Genomic DNA, 11,155 nt, shown 5'->3' with positions numbered 1-11,155 from the left:
CGAGCCAAAGACTGGGGCTGGGGTGGCGGCAGGGGCGCCCCGGCAAGCGGGAGAGGGTCGGGGGTCAGACCCCCGGGAAAGGAACTGTGGCGCCGCCCTCGCCGCACACACCCCGCCCGAGGCCTCGCGGGCGGAGCTGCCCGGGTCCCGCACCCCGCTCCGGGCCCCGCGCTGGGTTCCGGGGACGAGAAAGAAACAGGCTCGGCCGTTGCTCGCCTGCATACCGCGACCCGGGCGTGCACCCCCGCCCCCAGCCCCGGAATAAAAACCATTTTTCCTGCAAACGGGCTCTCTGAGCAGGGTGGGCCGGCCGCGGGGGCGCGCGCAGGTGCAGGGCGGGCAGCGGGATGCGCGGCGGGGCCGCACCTGCGCCCAGGGCGCGCTCGGCCCCCGGGCCCCTCCCCGCGCGCCGGCTCCGGTTTCCCCGGCTCGCGCGGCGCATCCCGTGCTACCTGTTGGGGCGAGGGAGGCCCCAAGCCCAGGCACACGGGGGCCGGGGGCCTCCTCGCAGGCGGCGAGACTGCGGTTTTCCGGTGAGGAGGGCCAGGGGGCGGGCGGAAGGGGGAGGAGGCGGAAGGCGGCCTCTGTTCCCCGCGGTCCCCGCTGGGGGCGCGGGCGGGGTCCACACCTGGGCAAATCCCAATTAGAGGCGGCGGCCGGGGGGAGGGGCGGTGCTGCCCCGCGCGCGCGCGCCGCGGGCCGCCTGGCCTACGAGCCGCCAGGTGCGCGGTCGCGAGTGGGCGGCCCTTCCTGGCAGTGACCCCCGCGATCAGCCTCCACTGAGCCGGGTCCCCTTCTGCGGATTCCCCAGCCTCAGTTTCCCCTCCCCCTCCCTGGACGAGGGGGATCACGGCGAGGAACCACGTCCGTGCTTGCCAGCTCTCCAGAGAATGGCCTAAAACTAAGGGAGAAGGGGAGGTGGCGGAGTCCGGGTGGGACGTGGGTGCACCTGCAGCCCTCCTTGATGGCGAGGGCTGGAGCAGAGCCTGACACCGCCAAGCCTGGGCGGTTTAGAAGGTGGGCACCGCAGCCCCCAGGACCCTGTCCTAATTGCCTGGCCCCTATCACAAAGAGCCTTAATCCTGGCGCAGACCTCAGGCTGGGTTGTGGGTCGTTTTCTGGGGTGTTTGTAGGGAGGGTGGTCGCCAGCCACAGCTGATAGCCGGTGAGTTCAATGGGACTTTAAAACTGGGGCAACACCCATCAATTAGTTGCGGACAAAGGGTCGGGGGGCCCCCCAGGTGTGGAGGCCTGGACTTTGGGGGGCTGGGGAGGGGGAAAGGCCTTTCAAGCCACCGATTTCCGAAGGAATTTGAGACATTCTTTAAAATTCCAGACGGCCTGCCCCCCAGCAGCGCGCTCAGGCCCACCCCCACCCCTCCCTCGCTGGGGTTAGAGACTGCTTCAAAGGTGGACGGGGCCCTTTGTCTGGCCTCTAGCTTTTTTTTCTCGGCCTTTCTCCGGCCCCTCCCTCCCTCTCTGACCTCCCCCGGGCACAGGCAGGCCTCTGGGGGCCAGCGCCAGAAAGCCCTCACTGTTTGCTTTCTTGCTGCTGGAGGTGAGAGACGGCCAGGGAAGTGGCCTCGCCCTGCCTGAGCCTACACGTCCAGTGCCTGCTTCGGGCCCTGGCTGGGCCTCTCGCCTGCTCACCAGCACCCAGGCCCCAGAGTCCTGAAGACTCTTCCCGCTCTGGGGAAGTCTGTTCAGCTCTCCCCGTCTTGAGCTCCTGGGACCCTGGAAGAGGCCGAAGCAATGGGCAGCTTCTGATACCAGTGCTTGGCGGGGATTTGGTGTGCACCCTGCACTCCGTGGGCAGGAGGCTTCCCCCAGGACCACACCCACTGGCTTCTAGCAGCCGGTGGTCACGGGGGCTGTGACACAGTGGAGGGAGGCGGGCTTCACACCTGTGCCTGGTTCTGATTCTGGCTAAGAGCTGCCCTGCCTTACCCTCCAAACACGGGGCAAAAGGGAGCCCCGGCAGGAACCTCTGCTTTCATCACTCTGGTCCTCTCCTTAGCCTTCAGTGTCCGCCACCCACAGCGCGTGACACCGCCAAGGACGACCCCTGGGACGCCGGAGGCTGCCTGTTCTCTGGCTCCTGTTCCCCAGCTCCTTCTCCTGAGATCCAACCCACCCCCACACCCCGAGGCCTCGGTGCCGCTGTGCCTCCTGCCCGGCTCTGGGTCTGAGCAATCTCCATAATTCAGCCATCACCTGTCATCATCCATAATTCTGCATCATGGCAGAGCCCCTGGGGTAGGCCGAAACGACTGTAACAGCCCCACAAACCTCACCCTAAGTCGAGTGGGGAACAGTTTTTCTACCTAGTGCTATTTGCATATTTATAACATCATGCGTGGGCCATACGATACTAGCAACTTAAAAATTAGCCTGCTGTCCATCTCTTGAATTTCAAGTCCCGTGCAATTGCCTTGGCAGGGCCAGACCAAATGATCTCACGGGTTATATACGGCCCGTGGGCTGGACATGGCCCACTCCTCCCTTAGATAAACTACAGCCCTGCCCGGGCCACACTGGCACCCACAGACCCCTTCATACCCACCCCAGCCCCTTCCGGACACTGGCAGAACTGGCGCTCTCACTGTCGCACACAGCGGGCTGCCCTCATCTTTGTCCACCGCCTGGCAGCCATCCCTGGAATGCCAGCTCTGCAGGCACGCCCCCTCCACCCCCACCCCACCCCCCACCCCCGGATTATGCTGCCCCTGGGCTGGCCTTATGACACAAACAAGGGGACTTCCAAACGTTGGTGGGAAGATGGAATTCTAAGTTTATTTTGGGGGCAAAAATGTTTGAAACCCATGCATAGTGTTTTCATGAACTTTTTTGAGGAGCGGGGGTGGTGGGGGAGAGACAGAGCTCGCAGACTGGGACTGGAACTGGGCTAAGGCTGAAGCCAGGAGCCAGGAACTCAATCCAGGTCCACTTCCCAGGATCTGTGTTAGCAGGAAGTAGGGGCCAGAGTGAGTACTGAGTTCAGGGACCCCCATATGGGACACAGGCTTTTTTTTTTTTTTTAAGAGAAGAACAGAGAGCACTCTTCCATCTACCTACTGGTCCACCTCCGAATGCCTGCAACAGTCCAGGCTGGATCAGACCGAAGCCAGCCTACACCCAGAATACACATTAACAGGAAGCTGAACTTGGAGCAGAGAGGAAACTTGAACTCAGTGGAGAGGTGGGTATCCTGAGAGTAGTATATATATATATATATATATATATATATATATATATATATATATATTTTGGACAGGTAGATTTATAGACAGACAGAGAGAAAGGTCTTCCTTCTATTAGTTCACCCCACAAATGGCCGCTACGGCCGGTGCGCTGTGCCGATCCGCAGCCAGGAGCCAGGTGCTTCTTCCGGGTCTCCCACATGGGTGCAGGGACCCAAGGACCTGGACCATCTTCCACTGCTTTCCCAGGCCACAGCAGAGAGCTGGATTGGAAGTGGAGCAGCCTGGACTCGAACTGGCACCCATATGGGATGCCGGCACTGCAGACGGCAGCCTTACCCGTTATGCCACAGCACCAGCCCCTCCATGATCTCTTTGGAGACTTTTTGTTCACATGGATTTTAGATTCTTTTTTTTTGTGGGGGGGGCACCAAAATCAATGGAGCTTTTAATTCCATTTCCCACGAACTTCGTGAAATCCCTTCGTAGCAAGCTCGCCCGGACTGTAGTGATTTATAGTTGTGTCCTGCTGGTCTAGAGAGCAGGTGCCCCGGATGTAGGCTCAGTGGCTCCCCCACACACACAGTGCCCAGCGCACTACCGTGCACGGGTTAGCTATTTACTGAGGGAGCCAAGCAGCCGCAGCTGTAGAGGGATTATCATTGGCCAAGAAGCCTGCTGCCCGCACGGTGGAGGCGGGATGAAGGGCCAGCACCCTGCCTCCAGCGCCACCTGTAGGTAGGTTTGGGTGGAAGAGTCTTAAACAGCTCGTCCAAATTCCTATGCCCTACAGCTTCCAAGTCCCGTCCTGGTCCTCCTGTTTATAAAGAAGATGGACAAGACAGATCTCCCAAGGCACCTGAAATGTAACGGTCATGGGACTTTAGGAACTCTCCGATGCTCAGGGTCAGGAGGTAGAGAGGGGGCTCCTCCGAGCATGCGCTGAGCTCCGGCAATGTCCCAGCAGTACCGTGATTTCCACGTGGCACCTTTGAGCACACACACACACACACACACTCCGAGATGGGCACTGTCCACGGTCACAGGGCTGGTGATCCCTGCCATAGATTCTCGCCACGGAGTGGGTGCTTGGGGAGGTCCTGGCACAGGGCTGTGTGTGTGCTGGGGGTGGGGATTGCATGATCCCAAGAGAAGATGCACCCAGGGGAAAATGTTCAGAGGGGAGATGGCCTGCGAAGAACGCTTAGAGGCAGGACGTGTTTGCACAAGAGAAGTGGCAGAAAATGATGGGGCCCATTAGGAAGAATTTGGACTTGGAGCTGTGGCAGGGAGGAGACAGCCGGGGGCTTTGGGAGGAGGTGTGACTAGAAGCGAGGGCAGCCCGGAGGGAGGGCGTGGCTTCCGATCCCTGGTGAGAGAGGGTCACTGGTAGGCCCCTGCCCTTCTCTTTCCTTCCACAGAAGCCACACCCTCCTCCCTGGTGCCACGGCTCACCCTTTCCAGGAGTTAATATTTAGACAGCTTGAGGAGCACCCCTGCTGCTCCCAGTCCCCAGCAGGTTGGTGCATGGGGCGGGTCCAAGGGGGCACTGGAGTGAGACAGAGAGAGGTGGACAGAGAAGCCTATGGTGTGGGCCCGGGGAGGGCCAGAGTCTACTCAGGACGTTGGCACCAGTGACCTTGCTGGGGACGGAAGCCGAGGACCAAAGGCAGGGGCCTGGGACCCCTGCAACTGCCGTGGGTACCAGGACCCCAGCCTCACGGCCTGCAGCACCCCTGAATTCTGAAGGTAGGCCAGTTCTCTGGGCAGCCTGGGTAGTGGCCAGGGCACGGAGGAAGGCTCCTGGGGAGAAGATGGTGCCTCCCCTCCCATCCCGGGGACGGGGACCCTTCAGGTCAGCTGGCACGGAGGACTCGCAGCCTTCCGGGGACAGAGGGCTGGGCAGGAGCAGAACAGAGAGAGTGGAGGCAGGGCAGGGCAGACAAGAGCCTGCGGCCGCGCCTTACCCTCTTAGCCAGGGCCAGTGCGCAGGCACACACGCGCCCCAGGATCCCTTGCACCAAGGAATGACCTTGGCAGGTCGACAGAGGGAGCCCTAACGCTGCGGTCCCCTTGGGTTCAGGGCTGGCTGGACCCGCGACTGCTCCTGCCCACGGTGGCTGGCGCGCGGGCTCCGAGGAGGGACTTGACTGGGGGCAGGAGCAGTGGGAGGAGGACTCTGGGGTCAGAAGGGGTCTAGCCCGGGCTCTGGCTTTGCTCCAGGTCTTGGGGGCTGGGAGGGAGGTGAGGTGATTGCCCCAGGGCTCCGGCTCCCTTCCCCGCCCCGTGCTGAGCTTCCTGACTGGCCCTGAGTTAGGGGTCCCTTGAGGCTTCCCGCAGAGGGAGCGGGCGAGGGGAGACTTGCCAGGGCACCCCAGCCCCAGCGCTAAGGGGCTCCCGTCGGGCGCCCTCCCTCCATCACCGGGGGACAGGCCGCGGGAGCCACAGCTTCCTCTTCCTCCCGGTCCCCGCCCCTGCCGCCAAGCCCGGGCAGGTTGTCTTGGCAACGGGAGGCGGGAGGCGGAGAGGAGATGCGCCAGGGGATGTATGTCTGCGAGGAGGCTGCTGCGCGCCTGCCCCACGCCCCAGGCCCCTGAAGGTACCGGGAATCCTGCCCCTCTCCCATGGGTCCTCCCCGCCCGGGGCTCGTGACCCACCTCGTTCCAGTCCCCTCGCCGAGCTGTCTTTCCTATTGCCAGCTCATTCCAGCCTGCCTCTGGGGACCCCTGCACCGGAAGACACATCTCCCGGGGTGGGGTCTGGGGGTGGGGTGGGGCTCTGGGTAAGCGAGGTGGTGGGGAAAGCAGGGGCGGTACAGGGCCGGGGTGTGCAAGCCCCTGGCGCTCCTCCCCCAGAGGCGCGGAGGGAGACCATCCGGGGCTGCGGTAGGGCTGGGGCCTCTCCTCTCTCCCAGACCTGATGCCAGGCCAGCAGGGTGCGGCTGAAGACCTAGAGAGGCTGGGCAGAGCCAGCCTGGTTAGGGGAAAAGGTGGGGGAGCCCCTCCCCCAGGCAGCCGCCACCCCCCCACACGCCCCCGCGCTCGCCTGCCTAGCTCTTCGAGGTTCCGTGGTTCTGTACCCCTGGCCAGGGAGCCCCGCTTCTTCCTCCCGGTTCTCAGTCTCCATCGCTCCGGTGTTCTGGAACCCGCCCTGGAGGTTGCAGGCTGCTGCCTCCCCCACCCCACGACAGGCCTGCTCCTCCTCCTTGGGGAAGGGGCCATCAAGGGCACTCACCTGTCCCCCTCGGTCCCCGGGCCCCCCTCCCCAAATCCTAGATTCCCCCATCAACAGCTGATAGCATCAGCTGACCGGCTGTGGTCAGTGGTTGCCAGGGCGACGGCCAGGCTGCCTAGGTAGGCAAGTCTGCAGGCAGGCGGGCAGGCGGCCGAGGTCAGCGGCCAGCCCTGTGACCCCCCCTCCTCCCCCGCCTAGGGCTTGGGGTGGTTGAGGCTTTGCCAAAACCGGAAAAGTCACGTTCCTAAGCGCTGAGGCCTGGGGGTCACCTGGCAGCCGGCTCCCTTTTCACGAAGGCGCCCTGGGGAGAAGCGGGGTCCTTCTCACTGTCTCCCCTGCGCCCTATCACCGTTCCCAGGGGACTCGGGTTACCCAAGGGCCGGCCCAGTCTCCAGGCCTGCCTGAGCAGCGGGTGCCTCAGGGGGAGGCTAAGCTGGCACCTGTGCCTACACCCCCACGACGCCCCCGGAGGCAGGGGCCCCTGAGGCTCTGTTGCTGCTGGTGGGCATGATGGCTGGGGTCGCCCCTGGTTATCAGTGAGGCCCCCACACCCGCCCCTCGGCCTCCGCTGCCGCCTGCGAGGCTGTGTGCGGGACCGCGGGCGGCGGCGGCGGCCGATTGTGCTTCGTCATGACGCCGGGCTAATGCTCCCGTTGTCTGAAACGGATCGCGCCGCAGCCGCGCTGCCGGCGAGGGGGACGAGCTCGCACATCCCAACCCACGCCCTCGGCCGCACGCGCCCGGCGGGAGGTGGGGCGGTGCGGGAGAGCGCGGGTCCCGGCGAGATCAGAGCGCTCAGCCGCGACCAGCTCCCTCCTACACAGCTCCCACCCCACCCACCCGAGCCCGCGCTCATCCTGTTGTTTGCGCTCCGGGGAAGCGCGGCTGGGTTCCTGGAAGAGACGCGGGGTACCTGGGTTCCGGAGGAAAGCCGCGACCGCCGGGGGCCGGCCCGCACCCCTGGGGCCTCGGGGTGTCTGGGCCGCGGGGGCTGGGAAGAGGTAGGTGGCGCGGGGTCTCGGCCTGGCTTCAGCTCTGTGGGCGCTGGGGGCTGTAATAGCTGCCTGGGAGCGGGGCTTAGGGTGATGCACGGTTCTCCCAGCGAGGGGAGCCGCTGGGGCCCCTGCCTCCTTCTGGGTTTGTCTGATCAGACCTCCCTCCCTGTGGTTTGGAGAGGGAAGGGATGTGGCGCTGGGATCACCTGGAGCTGCTTCGTTTAGCTGAATACAGGCAAGAGGAGGCCACTGCCTGCCTCCCTCCCACCAGTCCAGACCCTGGAGGCTGCCGGGTGTGCGTGGGGGGGGGTCCCCTGGGGGCTCCACGCTGTTGGTTGGGAGTCATTGAGGAGCCCAGGGAAGAATGAGGCTGCACCTCCCAGTGCTGGCTACTGCCGTGCCGTGCCGTGCTCCAGGGGCTGGGGCTGGGCCGGCACTCGGGCCCTGGCGCGCCCTGGGGCTCCCTGTTCCTAGCTCTGGCCTTGCTGGGCCGGTGCAGCTGGGGCTGCCCTCCCAGGAGCTGGTTCCCAGGCTGTATGAGTCAGGGAGCAGAGCCAGCAGCAGGGCTGTTGAGCTGTGAGGGCTGGAGCTGGCTGGTCGGTGGGGGGTGGGGAGTCCTGTGTGTGTGGCTGTACCCATGCACAGGGCGGGGGGGAGGGGGAGGCTTAGTGGGTGGGTGCGTGTGGGCCTCCTTGCAGCTCCGTGTGTGACTGTGTGGGTGCCTCACTGGGGGGAGAGTAGGGGTGTGAGCTGGCAACATGGTGGTGGAGTCTCCCGTGTGCGCCTGTGTGCACCGTGTGCGTGAGTTCTGCAGCTGTGGCTCTGGGCCACAGACACCTGTCACTCTCTGCTCGGTGCCTGCTGTCAGGCACCTGAGGTTCCCCACCTGTGGGTGGCTGTGTGTTGGAGTTCTCTCCTCTGGGAGCTGGTGTGTGGGGAGGCCCGGATGCAGACAGCTGAAATGTGGGAGGCATCTCCCCAGCTCTGGGGGCCCTGCTTGGGCAGCACAACCAGCCATACACAGAGGTCAGAGCAGGAACAGGCTGGGGCCTGAGCCACCTCTTCAGAGGGTGCCTGGAGAGGGGGAGGAGAGAGAGAGAGAGAGAGAGAGAGAAAGATGGAGACCCACGCCAGAGAGACCAAAGACAAAGCAGACACACAGAAGCACGTTTGTGTGGGGTCGGAGGGGCAAAAAGGGTCACCTGGGCCCACTCCTCTAGGGAATGGAGAGTGCAGGGCCTGGGGCAGGTGGGTTCTGGGCCCCCTGCCCCCTCCTGCAGGAGGGTGGTGCTGTTTTAGGGTTGCATGGCGGGAGAGCAAAGGTTAAACGAAAGAAAACCGAAGACGGGAGGAAGGGAGAAGAGGAGAAGCAATGGGGCTTTGCCAGCCCGGGGAAAAGGCTCAGGGCTTGGGGTCGCCCCAAGAAGAGCTGCTTCTGGCGAACCATTGGCCCCGCCCCTCCCGGCCCCACCCTGCCGCCGGCTCCGCCCCGGGATGCTGTTTTGGGAAACCGGTGACCTAGCTGGATCCTGCCTGTATTTCTGGCATTGAGCTGTTGCCACAGTAACGGCGGGGGTGGGGCCGGGAGGGGGAGAGAAAGGGAAGGGACGGCAGGAAGATCGGAGAGAGGGGAGGCGGCGAGGCGGTGCACGGCTGTGAATGAAGGCGGAAAAAAGGCGAGGGCCAAGTGCCCGGCCCCGGCCTGACCCCAGCCCCATGGGACAGCTCGCCTCCCTGCCTGACTGGCTCTCGGTCTGCACCACCCGCAGCCTGCCCGGCCGGCCCTAAGGCCCGCAGCCAGCTCCCCCCACCCCCAGGGCCAGCTCCTTCTCTACAGGTGAGGTCGGCCAGCAGGACCGGGGGTGGTTCCCCCTCCAAGGTTGGCACGCGGGAGCCCAGGTCCTAAGTTCCGATCCAAGTGGCATCTCTGGGGACTTGTTGAAGAGACTTTTGGTCAGCTTTGGCTTTGGACGCGCCTGGCTAGGCATTTCTGTTTGGCTTCTGTTTGGGTGGCCTTTGACAAGTTAACCTCTCTGCCTGTTTTTTCTTCATCCCTAGCCGGGGTGAAGTGTAGAGAGAGTGTGTGACAGTACCATTCCTGGGCACTGCACGGAGCAGGGACGGGGTGGGGGCAGCTTCAAGAGGCTGCTGGCAAGCCTCCGTGTACCCGTGCAGGGAGCCAGGGTCAGGACGAGCCCCTACCTGGATCCAGGGCCCCGTGAGGGGTGCACGTCAGCCGGGAGGTCCCTGTGGGCGGGTCTTATCGCGCCATCCCCACAGCCTGGAGGCTGGGGTTGCCGGGGAGATGAGAGGTGGGTGGTGTGAGGTGGGGCTGGGCTGGTGGCTCAGATAAAGCAGGGACCCGCAGCTGGGCAGGGTGGGGCTGAGGTGGGAGGGTGGGAAGCCTGCTGGTGTCTGCCCGGAGCCAGAGAGAGCTGAGAAGTGCCTTCCGCCGGCCGCTTTCCCCTTCCCTGCCATCGCCCCCGCCCTTCCTGCTGCAGCCTGCCCTCTTGGTCTCTTTATCCCTGGAGGTCGTTGGAACCTGGCGAGGGCACGTACACAGGCGCGGGTGTGCGTGGATGGGAGGGGGCGGAACCCGGAGCAGGTGCAGCCAGAGCCTCATTGACCTGGGAGGACTTCAGCGCTGGGGGCGGGGCCGCACGTGGGCGGAGCCGGCAGTTGCCTGCATGGTGTGATTTAAGACCAGGATCTCTCTCTCTCTCTCTCTCTCTCTCTCTCACACACACACACACACACACACACACACACACACACACATTCACCCTGCTTTACCTCGAAATATTTCCCCTCCTGGTCTTCCAACAGCCTAAAATTCCAAGAGTTAAGAACTTTATTCGGAAGACTGGTCCCACATTAAAATGCAAGTGTCTGATATACAGTATGTGTGCAATGAATATTAAACATTTTGTTTGAGAGGCAGAGAAAGACAGACAAGGCAAGATCTTCCATCCACGGATTCACTCCCCAAATGCCCCTGGCCGTTGGAGCCTGGCCAGGCTGAAGCAGGGAGCCAGGAGCTCCATCTGGGTCTCCCACACAGGTGGCAGGGGCCCAAGGACTTGAGCCATCACCTGCTGCCTCCCAAGGCGTGCATTTTTAGGAAGTTGGAATCCTCGAGCTCAGATTTGGGGTTGGGGGTTTGCCAAGCAACATGGCTAAGCAAACACCCACCCCTGCCGTGAATGCTGAGAGAAGGAGTGAGCCGGGGGAGGAAGGAAGGGGCTAAGAAAGTGGCCAAGAGGCCGTCACTGGTGGCAGGGGAGAGGTGCGGGATGATGTGGTATCCTCCAGAGTGGCTGTCGGGGCCCCGGAGGGCAGAGAGGCAGGGGCAGCCTCACTTTCCCAAGAGGGGCAGACGAGCAGGGGGCCAGGCTGACGGGAGGTGTGTAGGGACAGGAGAGGCCTGAACGTGTGTGCCGGCAGGGAGAGGAAAGGGCTGGAGGCTGCAGGAGACGGGGGCGCTGGATGGAGGGATTGGGCTTGGGATTGTGGACGGCTGCAGGTAAGAAGTAGCTGGGGTAGGGGGACAGGGCAGAGACCCAGGGCTCAGGGCCTCTTGCGTGGGGCAGTGTGGTGGTTAATGGTTTTAGAGATCACAGAGACAGGCCCAATTATTGCTCCCAAGCCCTCAGTTCCTCATGGACAAACTTGAGATCACGGCCGAGTCACAGGCTGGGGAACGCAAGGATTAAGTGGACAACGAGC

General features: G+C 63.5%; 1 protein-coding gene across 1 annotated transcript; it reads right to left on the bottom strand.

Moving 5' to 3' along the window:
• Window positions 1–64: 64 nt before the first annotated feature.
• LOC133765209 (basic proline-rich protein-like) lies at window positions 65–6,326 on the bottom strand. Its single transcript, XM_062198873.1, has 5 exons — window positions 6,280–6,326; window positions 5,168–6,173; window positions 1,485–1,734; window positions 225–901; window positions 65–136 (listed from the first exon to the last, which is right to left on the bottom strand). The coding sequence occupies exons 1-5, from the start codon at window positions 6,324–6,326 to the stop codon at window positions 65–67; spliced, it is 2,052 nt and encodes a 683-aa protein (XP_062054857.1).
• Window positions 6,327–11,155: the final 4,829 nt, after the last annotated feature.

Source organism: Lepus europaeus, chromosome 8, assembly GCF_033115175.1.
Source record: "Lepus europaeus isolate LE1 chromosome 8, mLepTim1.pri, whole genome shotgun sequence".
Taxonomy (NCBI): Eukaryota; Metazoa; Chordata; class Mammalia; order Lagomorpha; family Leporidae; genus Lepus; species Lepus europaeus.
This window is presented reverse-complemented; position numbering and strand designations above follow the sequence as displayed.